This window comes from Oncorhynchus masou, chromosome 18, assembly GCF_036934945.1.
Source record: "Oncorhynchus masou masou isolate Uvic2021 chromosome 18, UVic_Omas_1.1, whole genome shotgun sequence".
Classification (NCBI taxonomy): domain Eukaryota; kingdom Metazoa; phylum Chordata; class Actinopteri; order Salmoniformes; family Salmonidae; genus Oncorhynchus; species Oncorhynchus masou.
The window spans coordinates 52,066,394-52,080,761 of NC_088229.1; the positions used below are offsets into that span (position 1 = coordinate 52,066,394).

The window sequence follows — 14,368 nt, forward strand, 5'->3', positions numbered from 1 at the left end:
GACCGCTGCGGCACTTGAGAAGCCTTATTTAATACATTTTAAATACATTCCAACAAATACTGCAGAGATTATATGAAATGTGGAGAGAAGCGGAGGAGCGGGGGTGACGTGAGAGAGCTTGGGAAGGTTACATAGATGTATGCAAAATGTATGCAAAATGTATATTAGAATATACAGTGCCTTTGGAAAGTATTCAGACCTCATTACTTTTTCCACATTTTGTGACGTTACAGCCTTATTCTAAAATTGATTAAATTATGTTTTATTTGTCTCATTATCTACACACAGTAACCAATAATGACAAAGGACAAACAGTTTTTTGACATTTTTGCTAATTTATAAAATAAAAAAATGGAAATATGACATTTACACAACTATTCAGACCCTTTACTCAGTAAAAAGCACCTTTCGCAGCGATTACAGCCTCGAGTTTTTGGGTATGACGCTACAAGCTTGGCACACCTGTATTTGGGGAGTTTGTCCTATTCTTCTCTGCAGATCCTTTCAAGATCTGTCAGGTTGGATGGGGAGTGTTGCTGCAAAGCTATTTTCAGGTCACTCCAGAGATGTTTGATTGGGTTCAAGTCCTGGCTCTGGCTGGACCACTCAAGGACATTCAGAGACTTGTCCCGAAGCCACTCCTGCAATGTCTTGGCTGTGTGCTTAGGGTCATTGTCCTGTTAGAAGGTGAACCTTCACCCCAGTCTGAGGTCCTGAGCGCTCTGGAGCAGGATTTCATCAAGGATCTCTCTGTACTTTGCTCCGATCTTGTTTCTCATGGTCTGAGAGTCTTTAGGTGCCTTTGACAAACTCCAAGTGGGCTGTCATGTGCCTTTTACTGAGGAGTCGCTTCTGTCTGGTCACTCTACCATAAAAGCCTGATTGATGGAGTGCTGCAGAGATGGTTGTTCTTCTGGAAGGTTCTCCCATCTCCATAGACGAACACTGGAGCTCTGTCAGATTGACCATCAGGTTCTTGGTCACCTCCCTAACCAAGGCCCTTCTCCCACGATTCGCATTGCTTCCTTTTTGCTGTGACATGACTGTCAACTGTGGGACCTTATATAGACAGGTGTGTGCCTTTCCAAACCATGTCCAATCAATTGAATTTACACCAGGTGGACTCTAAGTTGTAGAAACATCTCAAGGATGATCAATGGAAACAGGATGAACCTGAGCTCAATTTTCAGTCTCATAGCAAAGGTGCTGAATATTTATATAAATTATATAAATATAACTATTTATGTTATTAATGTTTAATAAATATGCTAAAATTTCTATAACCTGTTTTTGCTTTGTCATTATGGTGTATTTTGTGTAGATTGCTGAGTTTTTTTTATATACACTGCTCAAAAAAATAAAGGGAACACTAAAATAACACCCTAGATCTGAATGAATGAAATATTCTTATTAAATACTTTTTTCTTTACATAGTTGAATGTGCTGACAACAAAATCACACAAAAATTATCAATGGAAATCAAATTTATCAACCCATGGAGGTCTGGATTTGGAGTCACACTCAAAATTAAAGTGGAAAACCACACTACAGGCTGATCCAACTTTGATGTAATGTCCTTAAAACAAGTCAAAATAAGGCTCAGTAGTGTGTGTGGCCTCCACGTGCCTGTATGACCTCCCTACAACGCCTGGGCATGCTCCTGATGAGGTGGCGGATGGTCTCCTGAGGGATTTCCTCCCAGACCTGGGCTAAAGCATCCGCCAACTCCTGGACAGTCTGTGGTGCAACGTGGCGTTGGTGGATGGAGCGAGACATGATGTCCCAGATGTGCTCAATTGGATTCAGGTCTGGGGAACGGGCGGTCCAGTCCATAGCATCAATGCCTTCCTCTTGCAGGAACTGCTGACACACTCCAGCCACATGAGGTCTAGCATTGTCTTGCATTAGGAGGAACCCAGGGCCAACTGCACCAGCATATGGTCTCGCAAGGGGTCTGAGGATCTCATCTCGGTACCTAATGGCAGTCAGGCTACCTCTGGCGAGCAGGGCTGTGCGGCCCCCCAAAGAAATGCCACCCTACACCATGACTGATCCACCGCCAAACCGGTCATGCTGGAGGATGTTGCAGGCAGCAGAACGTTCTCCCCGGCGTCTCCAGACTCTGCCACGTCTGTCACGTGTGCGCAGTGTGAACCTGCTTTCATCTGTGAAGAGCACAGGGCACCAGTGGCGAATTTGCCAATCTTGGTGTTCTCTGGCAAATGCCAAACGTCCTGCACAGTGTTGGGCTGTAAGCACAACCCCCACCTGTGGATGTCGGGCCCTCACACCAGCCTCATGGAGTCTGTTTCTGACTGTTTGAGCAGACACATGCACATTTGTGGCCTGCTGGAGGTCATTTTGCAGGGCTCTGGCAGTGCTCCTCCTGCTCCTCCTTGCACAAAGGCAGAGGTAGCGGTCCTGCTGCTGGGTTGTTGCCCTCCTCCACGTCTCCGGATGTACTGCCCTGTCTACTGGTAGCGCCTCCATGCTCTGGACACTACGCTGACAGACACAGCAAACCTTCTTGCCACAGCTCGCATTGATGTGCCATCCTGGATGAGCTGCACTACCTGAGCCACTTGCGTGGGTTGTAGACTCCGTCTCATGCTACCACTAGAGTGAAAGCACCGCCAGCATTCAAAAGTGACCAAAACATAAGCCAGGAAGCATAGGGACTGAGAAGTGGTCTGTGGTTATCACCTGCAGAACCACTCCTTTATTGGGGGTGTCTTGCTAATTGCCTATAATTTCCACCTGTTGTCTATTCCATTTGCACAACAGCATGTGAAATTTATTGTCAATCAGTGTTGCTTCCTAAGTGGACAGTTTCATTTCACAGAAGTGTGATTGACTTGGAGTTACATTGTGTTGTTTAAGTGTTCCCTTTATTCTTTTGAGCAGTGTATATACATTTCAGAATAAAGCTATAATGTAACAAAATGTGGAAAAAGACAAGGCACTGTATGTGAAATGCATCGGAAAACGTATTGAATGTAGTTCAAAATACATTCTGAAATACATTAAATAGTGTATTTTAGAATATATTGTTAACGTATTTATCGATATATTTGGTAAATACAAAAAAATGCATTTAAATGTATTTCTAAGAAATATATTTTGGGATTAAAATATATGGAAAATATAAAAAATGTGCCAAATCATATTGTAACGAAATGGTGACTGTCCTAACAATGTAACAAGTGACAAAGAGCTCTTATCGGACCAGAGCACAAATAATAATATAATAACAATCAATAATTGTGCTTTTTATTTAGCATAGAAAAACATATTTTTTCATCAAAAATTGTGAATAACTTACCACGGGTTAATAAGAAGGGTGTGTTTGAAAGGATGCACATAACTCTGCAAAGTTGGGTTGTATTGGGGAGTCTCAGTTTTAAATTGTTTTCCACACACAGTTTGTGCTTTTATTTAGTTTTCATGCTAGTGAGGGCCGAGAATCCACTTTAACATAGGTACGTGGTTGCAAAGGGCATCAGTGTCTTAGCAGCGCGATTTGCAAAGGCAAGAAACTCTGAGCGCAGCCCTACCAACATGTTTTACGCAGACCACCATAGTCTCTGTGCCCAAGAACACTAAGGTAACCTGCCTAAATGACTACCGACCCGTAGCACTCACGTCTGTAGCAATGAAGTGCTTTGAAAGGCTAGTCACACCAACACCATTATCCCAGAAACCCTAGATTAATCTCTATTGCACTCCACAATGCCCTTTCACACCTGGACAAATGGAACACCTATGTGAGAATGCTATTCATTGACTACAGCTCAGCGTTCAACACCCCAGTGCCCTCAAAGCTCATAAATAAGCTAAGGACCCTGGGACTAAACACCGACTCAACGACGAGTCAGCCTTTAGGGAGGAGGTCAGAGACCTGGCCATGTGGTGCCAGGACAACAACCTCTCCCTCAACGTGATCAAGACAAAGGAGATGATTGTGGACTACAGGAAAAACTGGACCGAGCACGCCTCCATTCTCAGCTACCGGGCTGCAGTGGAGCAGGTTGAAAGCTTCAAGTTCCTTGGTGTCCACATCACTAACAAGCAGACATGGTCCAAGCACACCAAGACAGTCATTAAGAGGGCACGACAAAACCTATTCTCCCTCAGGAGACTGAAAAGATTTTACATGGGTCCTCAGATCCTCAAAAGGTTCTACAGCTGCACCATCGAGAGCAACCTCTATACCAGGCGGTGTCAGAAGAAGACTATAAGACTCCAGCCACCCTAGTCATAGACTGTTCTCTCTGCTACCGCATGGCAAACGGTACCAGAGCACCAAGTCTAGGTCCAAGAGGTTTCTAAACAGCTTCTGCCCCCAAGCCATAAGACTCCTGAACACCTAATCAAATGGCTACCCAGACTATTTGTATTTTGCACACAAAAAAATCATACAATGAGGAATGCCTGTGTGTTGTCCTTGTTAATGCAGACAGAAAAGAGCTCCAACTTCTTAATCATAGCCTCAATTTTGTCCTGCACGATGAATATAGTTGTGGAGAGTTCCTGTAATCCTAGATTCAGATCATTCAGGCAAGAAAAACATCACCCAGATTGTCTGTAGAGGCATTGTCTGTAGAGTTCTTTTGGCCTTTTCCCCCAGCATTGTCCCAGCCAAAGCCGCAGCAGCAGGAAGAATGAATTCCTCCACAATAGTATGGGGCTTGCCTGTCCTAGTCACACGGTAGCTCAACATATAAGACACTTTAGCCCCTTCTTATCAATGGTATCTGTTGATTTTATACGTCTTACTACTCAAAAGTTGTCTTTATTCTCACTCAAAAAACGCCCATGGCTTATTTTTCAAATTGTCATGTTTCGTTTCTAAATGTCTGCGTAAGAGTGACGGTTTCCCGCAAAAGAGTAATGGTTAATGTGATTGGATGTTAATTGTTTGACTAGACTCGCTGTATTTGACATTGTGTTGTTATTTCGCTGAACACTAGATGGTTTGATTTGATTTTTTCTAGTGAAACTAGAGGCGGGAAAAAGACTCACCCAAATGTATAACCCTGTTGTAAAATATAAATGTACTGTTTGAAAATCAAATCAAATTTATTTATATAGCCCTTCTTACATCAGCTGATATATCAAAGTGCTGTACAGAAACCCAGCCTAAAACCCAAAACGGCAAGCAATGCAGGTGTAGAGGTATGGTGGCTAGGGAAAACTCCCTAGAAAGGCCAAAACTTAAGAAGACACCTGGAGAGTAACCAGGCTATGAGGGGTGGCCAGTCCTCTTCTGGCTATGCCAGGTGGAGATTATAACAGAACATGGCCAAGATGTTCAAATTTTCATAAATGATCAGCATGGTCAAATAATAGTAATCACAGTTAACAGGTCAGGGTTCCATAGCCGCAGGCAGAACAGTTGAAACTGGAACAGCATCACGGCCAGGTGGACTGGGGACAACGAGGAGTCATCATGCCAGTTAGTCCTGAGTCATGGTCCTAGGGCTCAGGTCCTCCGAGAGAGAGAAAGAAAGAATTAGAGAGAAGATACTTAAATTCACACAGGACACTGGATAAGACAGGAGAAATACTCCAGCTATAACAGACTGACCCTAGCCCCCCGACACATAAATACTGGAGGCTGAGACAGGAGGGGTCAGTTGATACCCCCGGACAGGGCCAAACAGGCAGGATATAACCTCACCTACTTTGCCAAAGCACAGCCCCCACACCACTAGAGGGATATCTTCAACCACCAACTTACCATCCTGAGACAAGGCCGAGTACAGCCCACAAAGATCTCCAACACGGCACAACCCAAGGGGGGGGAGCCTACCCAGACAGGAAGACCACGTCACTGACTCAACCCACTCAAGTGACGCACCCCTTCAAGGGACGGCATGAAAGAGCACCAGTAAGCCAGTGACTCAGCCCCTGTAATAGGGTTAGAGGCAGAGAATCCCAGTGGAGAGAGTGGAACCGACCAGGCAGAGACAGCAAGGGCGGGTCATTGGTCCAGTGCCTTTCCATTCACCTTCACACTCCTGGGCCAGACTATACTCAGTCATAGGACCTACTGAAGAGATGAGTATTCAATAAAGACTTAAAGGTTGAAACCGAGTCTGCGTCTTTCACATGGGTAGGCAGACCATTCCATAAAAATGGAGCTCTATAGGAGAAAGCCCTGCCTCCAGCTGTTCGCTTAGAAATTCTAGAGACAATTAGGAGGCCTGCGTCTAGTGACCATAGCGTAAGTGTAGGTATGTACGGCAGGACCAAATCGGAAAGATAGGTAGGAGCAAGCCCATGTAATGCTTTGTAGGTTAGCAGTAAAACATTGAAATCAGCCCTTGCCTCAACAGGAAGCCTGTGTAGGGAGGCTAGCAGGAGTAATATGATCAATTTTTTTGGTTCTAATCAGGATTCTAGCAGCTGTATTTAGCAGTAACTGAAGTGTATTTAGTGCTTTGTCTGGGTCGCCGGAAAGTAGAGCATTGCAGTAGTCTAACCTAGAAGAAACAAAAGCATGGATTAATTTTTCGGCATCATTTTTGGATAGAATATTTCTGATTTTTGCAATGTTACGTAAATGGAAAAAAAAGCTGTCCTTGAAACAGTCTTGATATGTTCGTCAAAAGAAAGATCATGGTCCAGAGTAACACCGAGGTCTTTCACAGTTTTATTTGAGACAACTGTACAACCATCAAGATTAATTGTCAGATTCAACAGGAAATCTCTTTGTTTCTTGGGACCTAGAACAAGCATCTCTGTTTTGTCCGAGTTTAAAAGTAGAACGTTTGCAGCCATCCACTTCCTTTTGTCTGAAACACATGCTTCCAGCGAGATCAATTTTGGTGCTTCACCATGTTTCATTGAAATCTACAGCTGTGTGTCATCCGCATAGCAGTGAAAGTTAACATTATGTTTTCGAATGACATCCCCAAGAGGTAAAATATATAGTGACAACAATAGTGGTCCTAAAACGGAACCTTGAGGAACACCGAAATCTACAGTTGATTTGTCAGAGGACAAACCATTCACAGAGACAAACATTTTTTCAAAATATGAATCACATTTTTATTTGGTGTTACCTCCGACGTCATTGCGCGTACCCCTGTGAATTATAATATTTTCCACAAACAAAAATATTATATTTTTAAATGTTTGAAGCTGGTTTACAAAACCCAAAAGTAAAATACACAAAATCAAAACTTAAGAATGGGAAGCATAGAAATAGAGCTCATGGAAGAGATCTACCGCTTCTTAGACTTCCTTTCAATGAGAATGACAGATCTACACTCAACAAAAAGATAAACGCAACGTGCAACAATTCCAACGATTTTACTGAGATACAGTTCATATAAGGAAATCAGTCAATTGAAATCATTTCATTAGGCCCTAATCTATGGATTTCACATGACTGGCAATAAAGATGTGCATCTGTTTGTCACAGATTCCTTTAAAGAAATGTAGGGGCACAAAGCGAGGTCCATACAGAAATGGTTTGTCGAGAACGTATGGATCCCATCAAACAGCTTTGGGATAAATTGGAATGCCAACTACAAGCCAGGCCTAATCACCCAACATGTGCCCAACCTCACTGATGCTCTTGTGGCTGAATGGAAATAAGTCCCCACAGCAATATTCCAACATCTAGTGGAAAACCTTCCCAGAAGAGTGGAGGCTGTTTTAGCAGCAAAGGGGGGACCAACACCTTGGGGAATACGTAGAAAGCGTAAACTCGTTGATGGCACATTCACAGCTCAATAGGGACTCATTGGAACGCAGTGCTTTCAAAACCTGGGGCACTTCCGGATTGGATCTTTCTCAGGCTTTCGCCTGCAACATCAGTTCTGTTATACTCACAGACAATATCTTTACAGTTTTGGAAAAGTTAGAATGTTTTCTATCCAAAGCTGTCAATTATATGCATATTCTAGCACCTTGTCCTGACAAAATATCCCGTTTGAAACGGGAACGTTTTTTCCCCAAAAATGAAAATACTGCCCCTAGAGTCGCAACAGGTTAATGCCCATGATTTTGGAATGAGATGTTTGACGAACAGGTGTCCACATACCTGTTCTAGAGCACTCTGGAACAACGGTACAGTAAAGCCTAATCATTACAACAATTATTAACTTGTTTTAAAAAATTGGCCGCACTGGTGCTCCCAAAATTACATTTCAGGTCGCACAGCAAAATATATATGAGTATATGCGACCAAAATGGTACCACTTAAGAGCCCTGGTTGTAAGGCATAACAATGACCATAGGAGCCATGCTAATAATTTTGTACACTATGTTCAGTTTCCTTTCAAAGTCAAAATCACCACAGAAACAACCTTTCCAAATGGAAATAAACAACCATATTTTCAGGGGAACAAGTACAAAGATATAGTTGTCTGATTATCACCTGCCATATGCAGAGTACATGACCCGATGTTTACTAATTCCAGTGATGGAAAAAGTACCCAATTGTCCTACTTTTTTTTGTGTGTTTTTTTGTTGTTGAATTTTACCCCCTTTATCTCCCCAATTTCGTGGTATCCAATTGTTAGTAGCTACTATCTTGTCTCATTGCTACAACTCCCATACGGGCTCGGGAGAGACGAAGGTTGAAAGTCATGCATCCTCCGATACACAACCCAACCAAGCCAGGGGCACACTCCAACAAAGGATAGCCAGGGGCACACTCCAACACTGTTTAGTGAGTCTACCAGATCAGAGGAAGTAAGCATAACCAGGGATGTTCTCTTGATAAGTGCGTGAATGGGACTATTTTCCTGTCCTGGTAAGCATTCAAAATGTAACGAGTATTTTTGGGTGTCAGGAAAAATATTTTAAGTAAAAAGGACATTATTTTCTTTAGTAATATAGTGGAGTAAAAGTAAAATGTGTCAAAAATATAAATAGTAAAGATACCAAGAAAAAAACTGCTTAAGTAGTGCTTTGAAGTAGCTTTACTTAAATATGTACACCACTGACTAAATACAAAAACCTTGAGAAACATACACATTGGATATTGCCATAAACCAGGGGAGGCTGGTGGGGGGAGTTATAGGAGGACGGGCTCATTGTAATGGCTGGAATGGTATAAATGGAACAGAGTTAAACACATTGTTTCCATGGGTTTGATGTGTTTAGTACCATTCCATCGATTCCTTTCCAGACATTACAATGAGCCATTCCTCCCTATAACTCCTCCAACCAGTCTCCACTGCCACGCACAATACAGCAACTGTTCACTGTGTCCTTTTTGCAGTATTATTGATAGATAGTGGCCCATTTTATACTGTAGTATTGTTTTCCCTAGGTAAAAACAGATCTAGGATCATTTTCACCCCCCCAATCCTAACCTTAACCATTAGTGGGGGAAATGCAAAACTGACCCCATCAGTGTCTAGGGGAATCTTCATCCTACACCTGTATTGACGAAGCTAATTAAAACCTGTTTGTATCCAGGTCTGTCCATTCTCATGGAGCCCATCCTGAAGATGATTCCGATGACGGCTCTGTTCGGGATCTTCCTCTACATGGGAATCACCTCGCTCAACGGGATCCAGTTGTGGGATCGCATTCTGCTCCTGCTCGTCCCCAAGAAATACCACCCAAACGAGCCCTACGCCACCAGGGTATATTAACAGACAGCAGATCCCTGACACAGTATGCCCACTGTGTCAGGGATTTGGGCAAAATGTGGCATATGATGTCACGTCCTTATGACACCATTTTCTAGTTATAAACTTTTTTTGGTTGAGAAGATGTAATATAACCAGATTACAACCAACTGGACTAAGTTAAAGACTACATCAAGACGCCATGGGAAAGATATTTTGGTTATTATGTGCTTGTTTTTGTAGGTCAGATTACCAGATTACGACATCACGCTGTATGCCTCTGTATTCTTGTGTATTGGCTAGGACTCCCTCAAAAAGGAGATGGTATTAGTAAATAAATAAGAATCAGAATTCCTTTTCTCCCTATTCACACTTGCACAAGGTGTCAACGGGCAGGATGCACCTATACACAGCCATCCAGGTGGTGTGTCTGGCAGTGCTGTGGATCGTCAAGTCCAGCCCGGCCTCCCTGGCCCTGCCCTTCGTTCTCATCCTCACTATCCCCCTCCGCATGGCCATGACCGGACGCTTCTTCACCGAGCTGGAGATGAAATGTGTAAGTAGATATCAGGGTGTTGTGTGTGTGGTCCTATTATTAAAGCTTGGTGCTGGTAATGGTAAAGCTGTGGGTTCAATTCCCAAAGGGGATCAGATACACATGCGAAAAAAGGAATGCACCCACTGTACTGCAAGTTGCTTTGAATAAAATGATCTACTAAGTGGCATATTGTTATTATTATTTGTACAATACAGTACAATGAAGCATGCCTACAGACAACCTCAATCCCTCCCTCATCTATACCATGCTGTTCATCATTGTGGGTTGAATCTTCACTTGAAATCAGTCAATGGAAGGCCTTTGTTTGGTTTGGTCTCATACATAAAGCAACCAATGAGCACAACGTTTGTTGAGGTTGACGTCGAATGAGATTGTTCCTTACTGTTATGTATTTCCTTGTTCTGTTGTTTCAGTTGGACGCCGACGACGCTAAGGTGACATTTGAGGAGGAACCTGGACAGGATGTCTACAATGAAACTCAGATGCCATTGTAAACATCTGGACCTGCCATTTTTATCCAAAAGCCCTTTATTTTATTTATCTGACATGACAAAGTATTTTATTAGGATTCTTGTTTTTGTCTACTACCATATGAACTGACATATATATATTTTGGAGTGTTTTTAAACCATCATGAAGCCCAAATAGTAGGTTATGACCATTAGATTTCAAATATAAGAAATTGTCAGTTAAGGAAAATTATTTTTTAAAGAGTTGAATATATCTTCTGTATATTTGCCTATTTATTTCCAGTCAAACATTCCTGCAGCCATATATGTGTGTATTTATGCAGCAAACAGCTCTTGCCACCATGATAATACTTTGGCCTATGATAGTGTGTTAATTACCCTATTGACTTTCCACCTTTGTAAAGCCTTTAATAAGGTTTTGACTTAGAACTATTATCTTGCAAAGAATTGTAGAAGAAGGCTTTATTCCATATAAGAATAATGTTTTGCACGTCTGCCCACCATTATGGTAATTTTTTAACAGTTGAGCTGAAAAGCAGACAGCTGTAGACTGAGGCCATATCAGTGTCAATATCGTTCACATTTTTAAAGGAGTTTTATCCATGAATGACAAACCTACCATATGACTGAAGAAGCAAAATCACTCAAACTTGCCTTTCGAATAACTTTTAGGTATTGTTTTACGTATTGATATGAAATACCATGGAGATGGGATAAATTCTTAAAATGCTTTTATTTTAATGTTAAGCCCCTGGGGATTGTGGAATGTTATGGATTTAAATATTGTATAAAATAGATTTGAACAATAGAGCTAGCAAGCTTGTAGTCCTAAAAACGGAAATGAATAACCTCTGGTTTGTTAAGCCATTCCAATGGGGAAATTAATGGGGAAAGAATGGGGTTTTGGGATAAATGTTGAAAAAAAGTCTGAGGAGATCAAATAAGTTTTGTTCTATGAGATAGTATCAGTCAGTTAGCATGACATTTATGAATTATGAAGCCTTTATGTGCTGTATGTGGTGGTTTTGATTACATAAATGCTTCAACATTCACAAAACAATACGTTAGCAGATGAAGATTATCTCATGGAACAAAACGTTAAGATCTCCTAAACCTGTGTTTACCACAGACCTTATTTTCAGCGTTTATCCAAAAACCCTTTAAAATAACCATTCATTTTCGCATAGACTTTGGCAAACGAAATGTGGTGGTTAGTGCCTACAGAAAGACACCATTACTACTATCTATATGTACATACATCAAGGCTAAAATCATAAATTAAAAGTATATTTGAAGAGAGGATGGAGGGATGCATAGGGTGTGTTTAATGAAACTTTTTATTGATAGGTCTGACAGTGTTTCTTTGTTGTTGTGATCTCTTCTCAACATCAATTAAATGCTTTAAAAATATATATATATATAGTGATTTCACTTTTTTTGTATTCGTCACTAATCGGTTGCCGTCGGTAAACGCACCCTTTCGTCCACCTGATTGGTTACTTTGCACTGACCCGCTCATACTTTTAAATTGTTTAAACACGGACATATGAGAGAAGGCCATTTACATTGGCAGGGGTATGTTAGATATGGCGTCCCTTAATGAAGCAAGAAAGAGATTTCACAGCGGAAAATTTTAATATTTTCACAAGGATTCGTTTAATTGGATTTCGGAGGAGGAATGGAGGGAAAATTGGAGGTTGAACAGAAAGAGGGAGTCAGAGGTAGAATCTGTTGAAGATGGCAGAAAAGAGGGAGGAGGTGTATCGTAGAAGATTGGTGTCAAGTGCAAACAGTGATCCCTACACCAGACCGAGTTCTGGGGGTGAAATGAAAGTGAATGAGGGTGAGTTAAGTGAGGTGGAAAGTGTGGTGAAGACGGAGCCTAATCCATTTGTGGTTTCAGGGAGGATGGGGAAGGAGTTTGTTTGAGTTGAATGAGCGTGGAATTATGATAAACTCATTTTTTTTCTTCAAAACAGGTTGTAAAAGCATGCTAGACATTTATAGAATAAATCATACCTAGTTTGATTTTGTGACAAACGGTGAATTAGTTATTGATTTATACAACTTTAAATTGCATTTTAAAGATTGTGTGTATTTCCATCAACTGGATTTTTTATTTTTTAATTCAAAACAAAGGTCTAGCATACTTTGACAACACTTACAGAATAAACCATATCAATTTTTATGTTTCTGTGACAATCAATTAAATAGTTATTGATTTTTACCATTTTAAATGGCTTTTGAATGTGTGAATATAAAATCAACTTTCCCTTTGTGAGCTAACTTTAGTAACCTAAACAATTCGCTATAGTATTAACTGGTAACGTTATACGACTCCTTGCCGTTCCTCAAGTTATACCGCGTTTGTTGATTACTTGACAATCCGTTCCTCTATAACTAGTTATAACTAATGTTTTCCCTCTACAGTTTGTTCATTTTGATTACTGGACCCTGACAATCTGTGTGAAATGTTAGTTCGTTAGTTAACTATAACTAGTTATCTGTGAACGAATGTTTTCCCTCTACAGTATGTGGTTCATTTTCAGAATGAGAGAATTAGGTGACAACGAGGCGTTGCTTGTTAAACAAATGTAGCTGGGCCTGGTTTAAGATGGATGTCACTATAGAGGTGAAAGGAACACCACACACTTTCCCTCTTTCTCACTTTTACAATAGAGTGGATAAAAAGGAGTATGCCAGGTGTAATCTCTGCCTGAAAGAGATCAATTATGCCAACAAAGGTGGCACAGATGTCCACTGGCAGAAAGTGTACAATGTAATAATGTTCAGTGTAGCCCAAAGATATTGCTTTTGTTGTGTTGAACCTGACAGTAACACTTGTGAGTGAGGGGGGATTCTTATTTTTTAACTCAGTGAATGTTATTTCTAAGTGCAATATTTAGGTGTGTGTGTGTGTGTGGTCACAAGCTTTCTATTATAAAGGCTGTCATGGCTTACTGCAATATTAGGTTATTGTTCTTTCTCGTTTGCAGTAAAGTCTAGGCAACAACATTGGATTGCTTTCTTTACATTTTTTAACTGTGAGTTAGGTTCACATTAACCACTTATTTTACACGCAGAGACTGATCATGTAAATCATATTCTTTGTTGTTTAATTAGTTAAAACCTGCATTTCCCCCTAGCAGGATTTGTTTGCATGTTTCAGTGCAACAAAAAAAGTGTCACCCATCCCTGCTTTAGTCAGAACTGACTTTTTGTAGCACGTTAGAAACATTTTCGCAGCAGATTAGGATAATTAACATAGCAGGTTAGGATAATTCGGTTAGGGAAAGGGTTAACTAAAATGCTTAAGAAAAAAATCTACATTTGACAAAAGCTGTATTCCAGGTTTTATGGACACGCCTGGTACCTGAAATTGATGACGGATGTCACGCACCGAGAGTTGAGTGTGGATTCTGGCGACGAACCGTTTTTATTATGGTGTTTCAGACAACTGGAAACACGAAAAAATTAACTAATTAGAATAATGACATTAGTGGTCATGTCGGAAAGCCGGAACTGTGGAACGCACTGAAGTTGGAAGTCAGAGACTTTTCGTGGGAAACGACCAATCGGAGGAGAGAGTGTGATTATGCGCCTGACCAGCGTGCAGGGACTATTTCATTATTTATATATACACTAGATGACTAATAGAGGGCGCTGTGTTGAAGCCTCCGTGCCTCCCATCTTGACAATCGCCCTTCACAATAAATGTGTTTTTGTCACATTTATTCTCTTACAGA

The 14,368-nt window shown here is 41.1% G+C and overlaps 1 protein-coding gene across 1 annotated transcript in view; it reads left to right on the forward strand.

Annotated features, from left to right (window-relative positions):
- The window catches only part of slc4a1b (solute carrier family 4 member 1b (Diego blood group)), a 40,380-nt gene extending 27,531 nt beyond the window's left edge, over positions 1 to 12,849 (forward strand). The window contains exons 16-18 of the mRNA XM_064923642.1: positions 9,439 to 9,608; positions 9,976 to 10,149; positions 10,566 to 12,849. Of these exons, the coding sequence (XP_064779714.1) occupies positions 9,439 to 9,608; positions 9,976 to 10,149; positions 10,566 to 10,646 (425 nt within the window). The 3' untranslated portion in view covers positions 10,647 to 12,849. The remainder of the gene's footprint in view (positions 1 to 9,438; positions 9,609 to 9,975; positions 10,150 to 10,565) is intronic.
- The last annotated feature ends 1,519 nt before the right edge of the window (positions 12,850 to 14,368 follow it).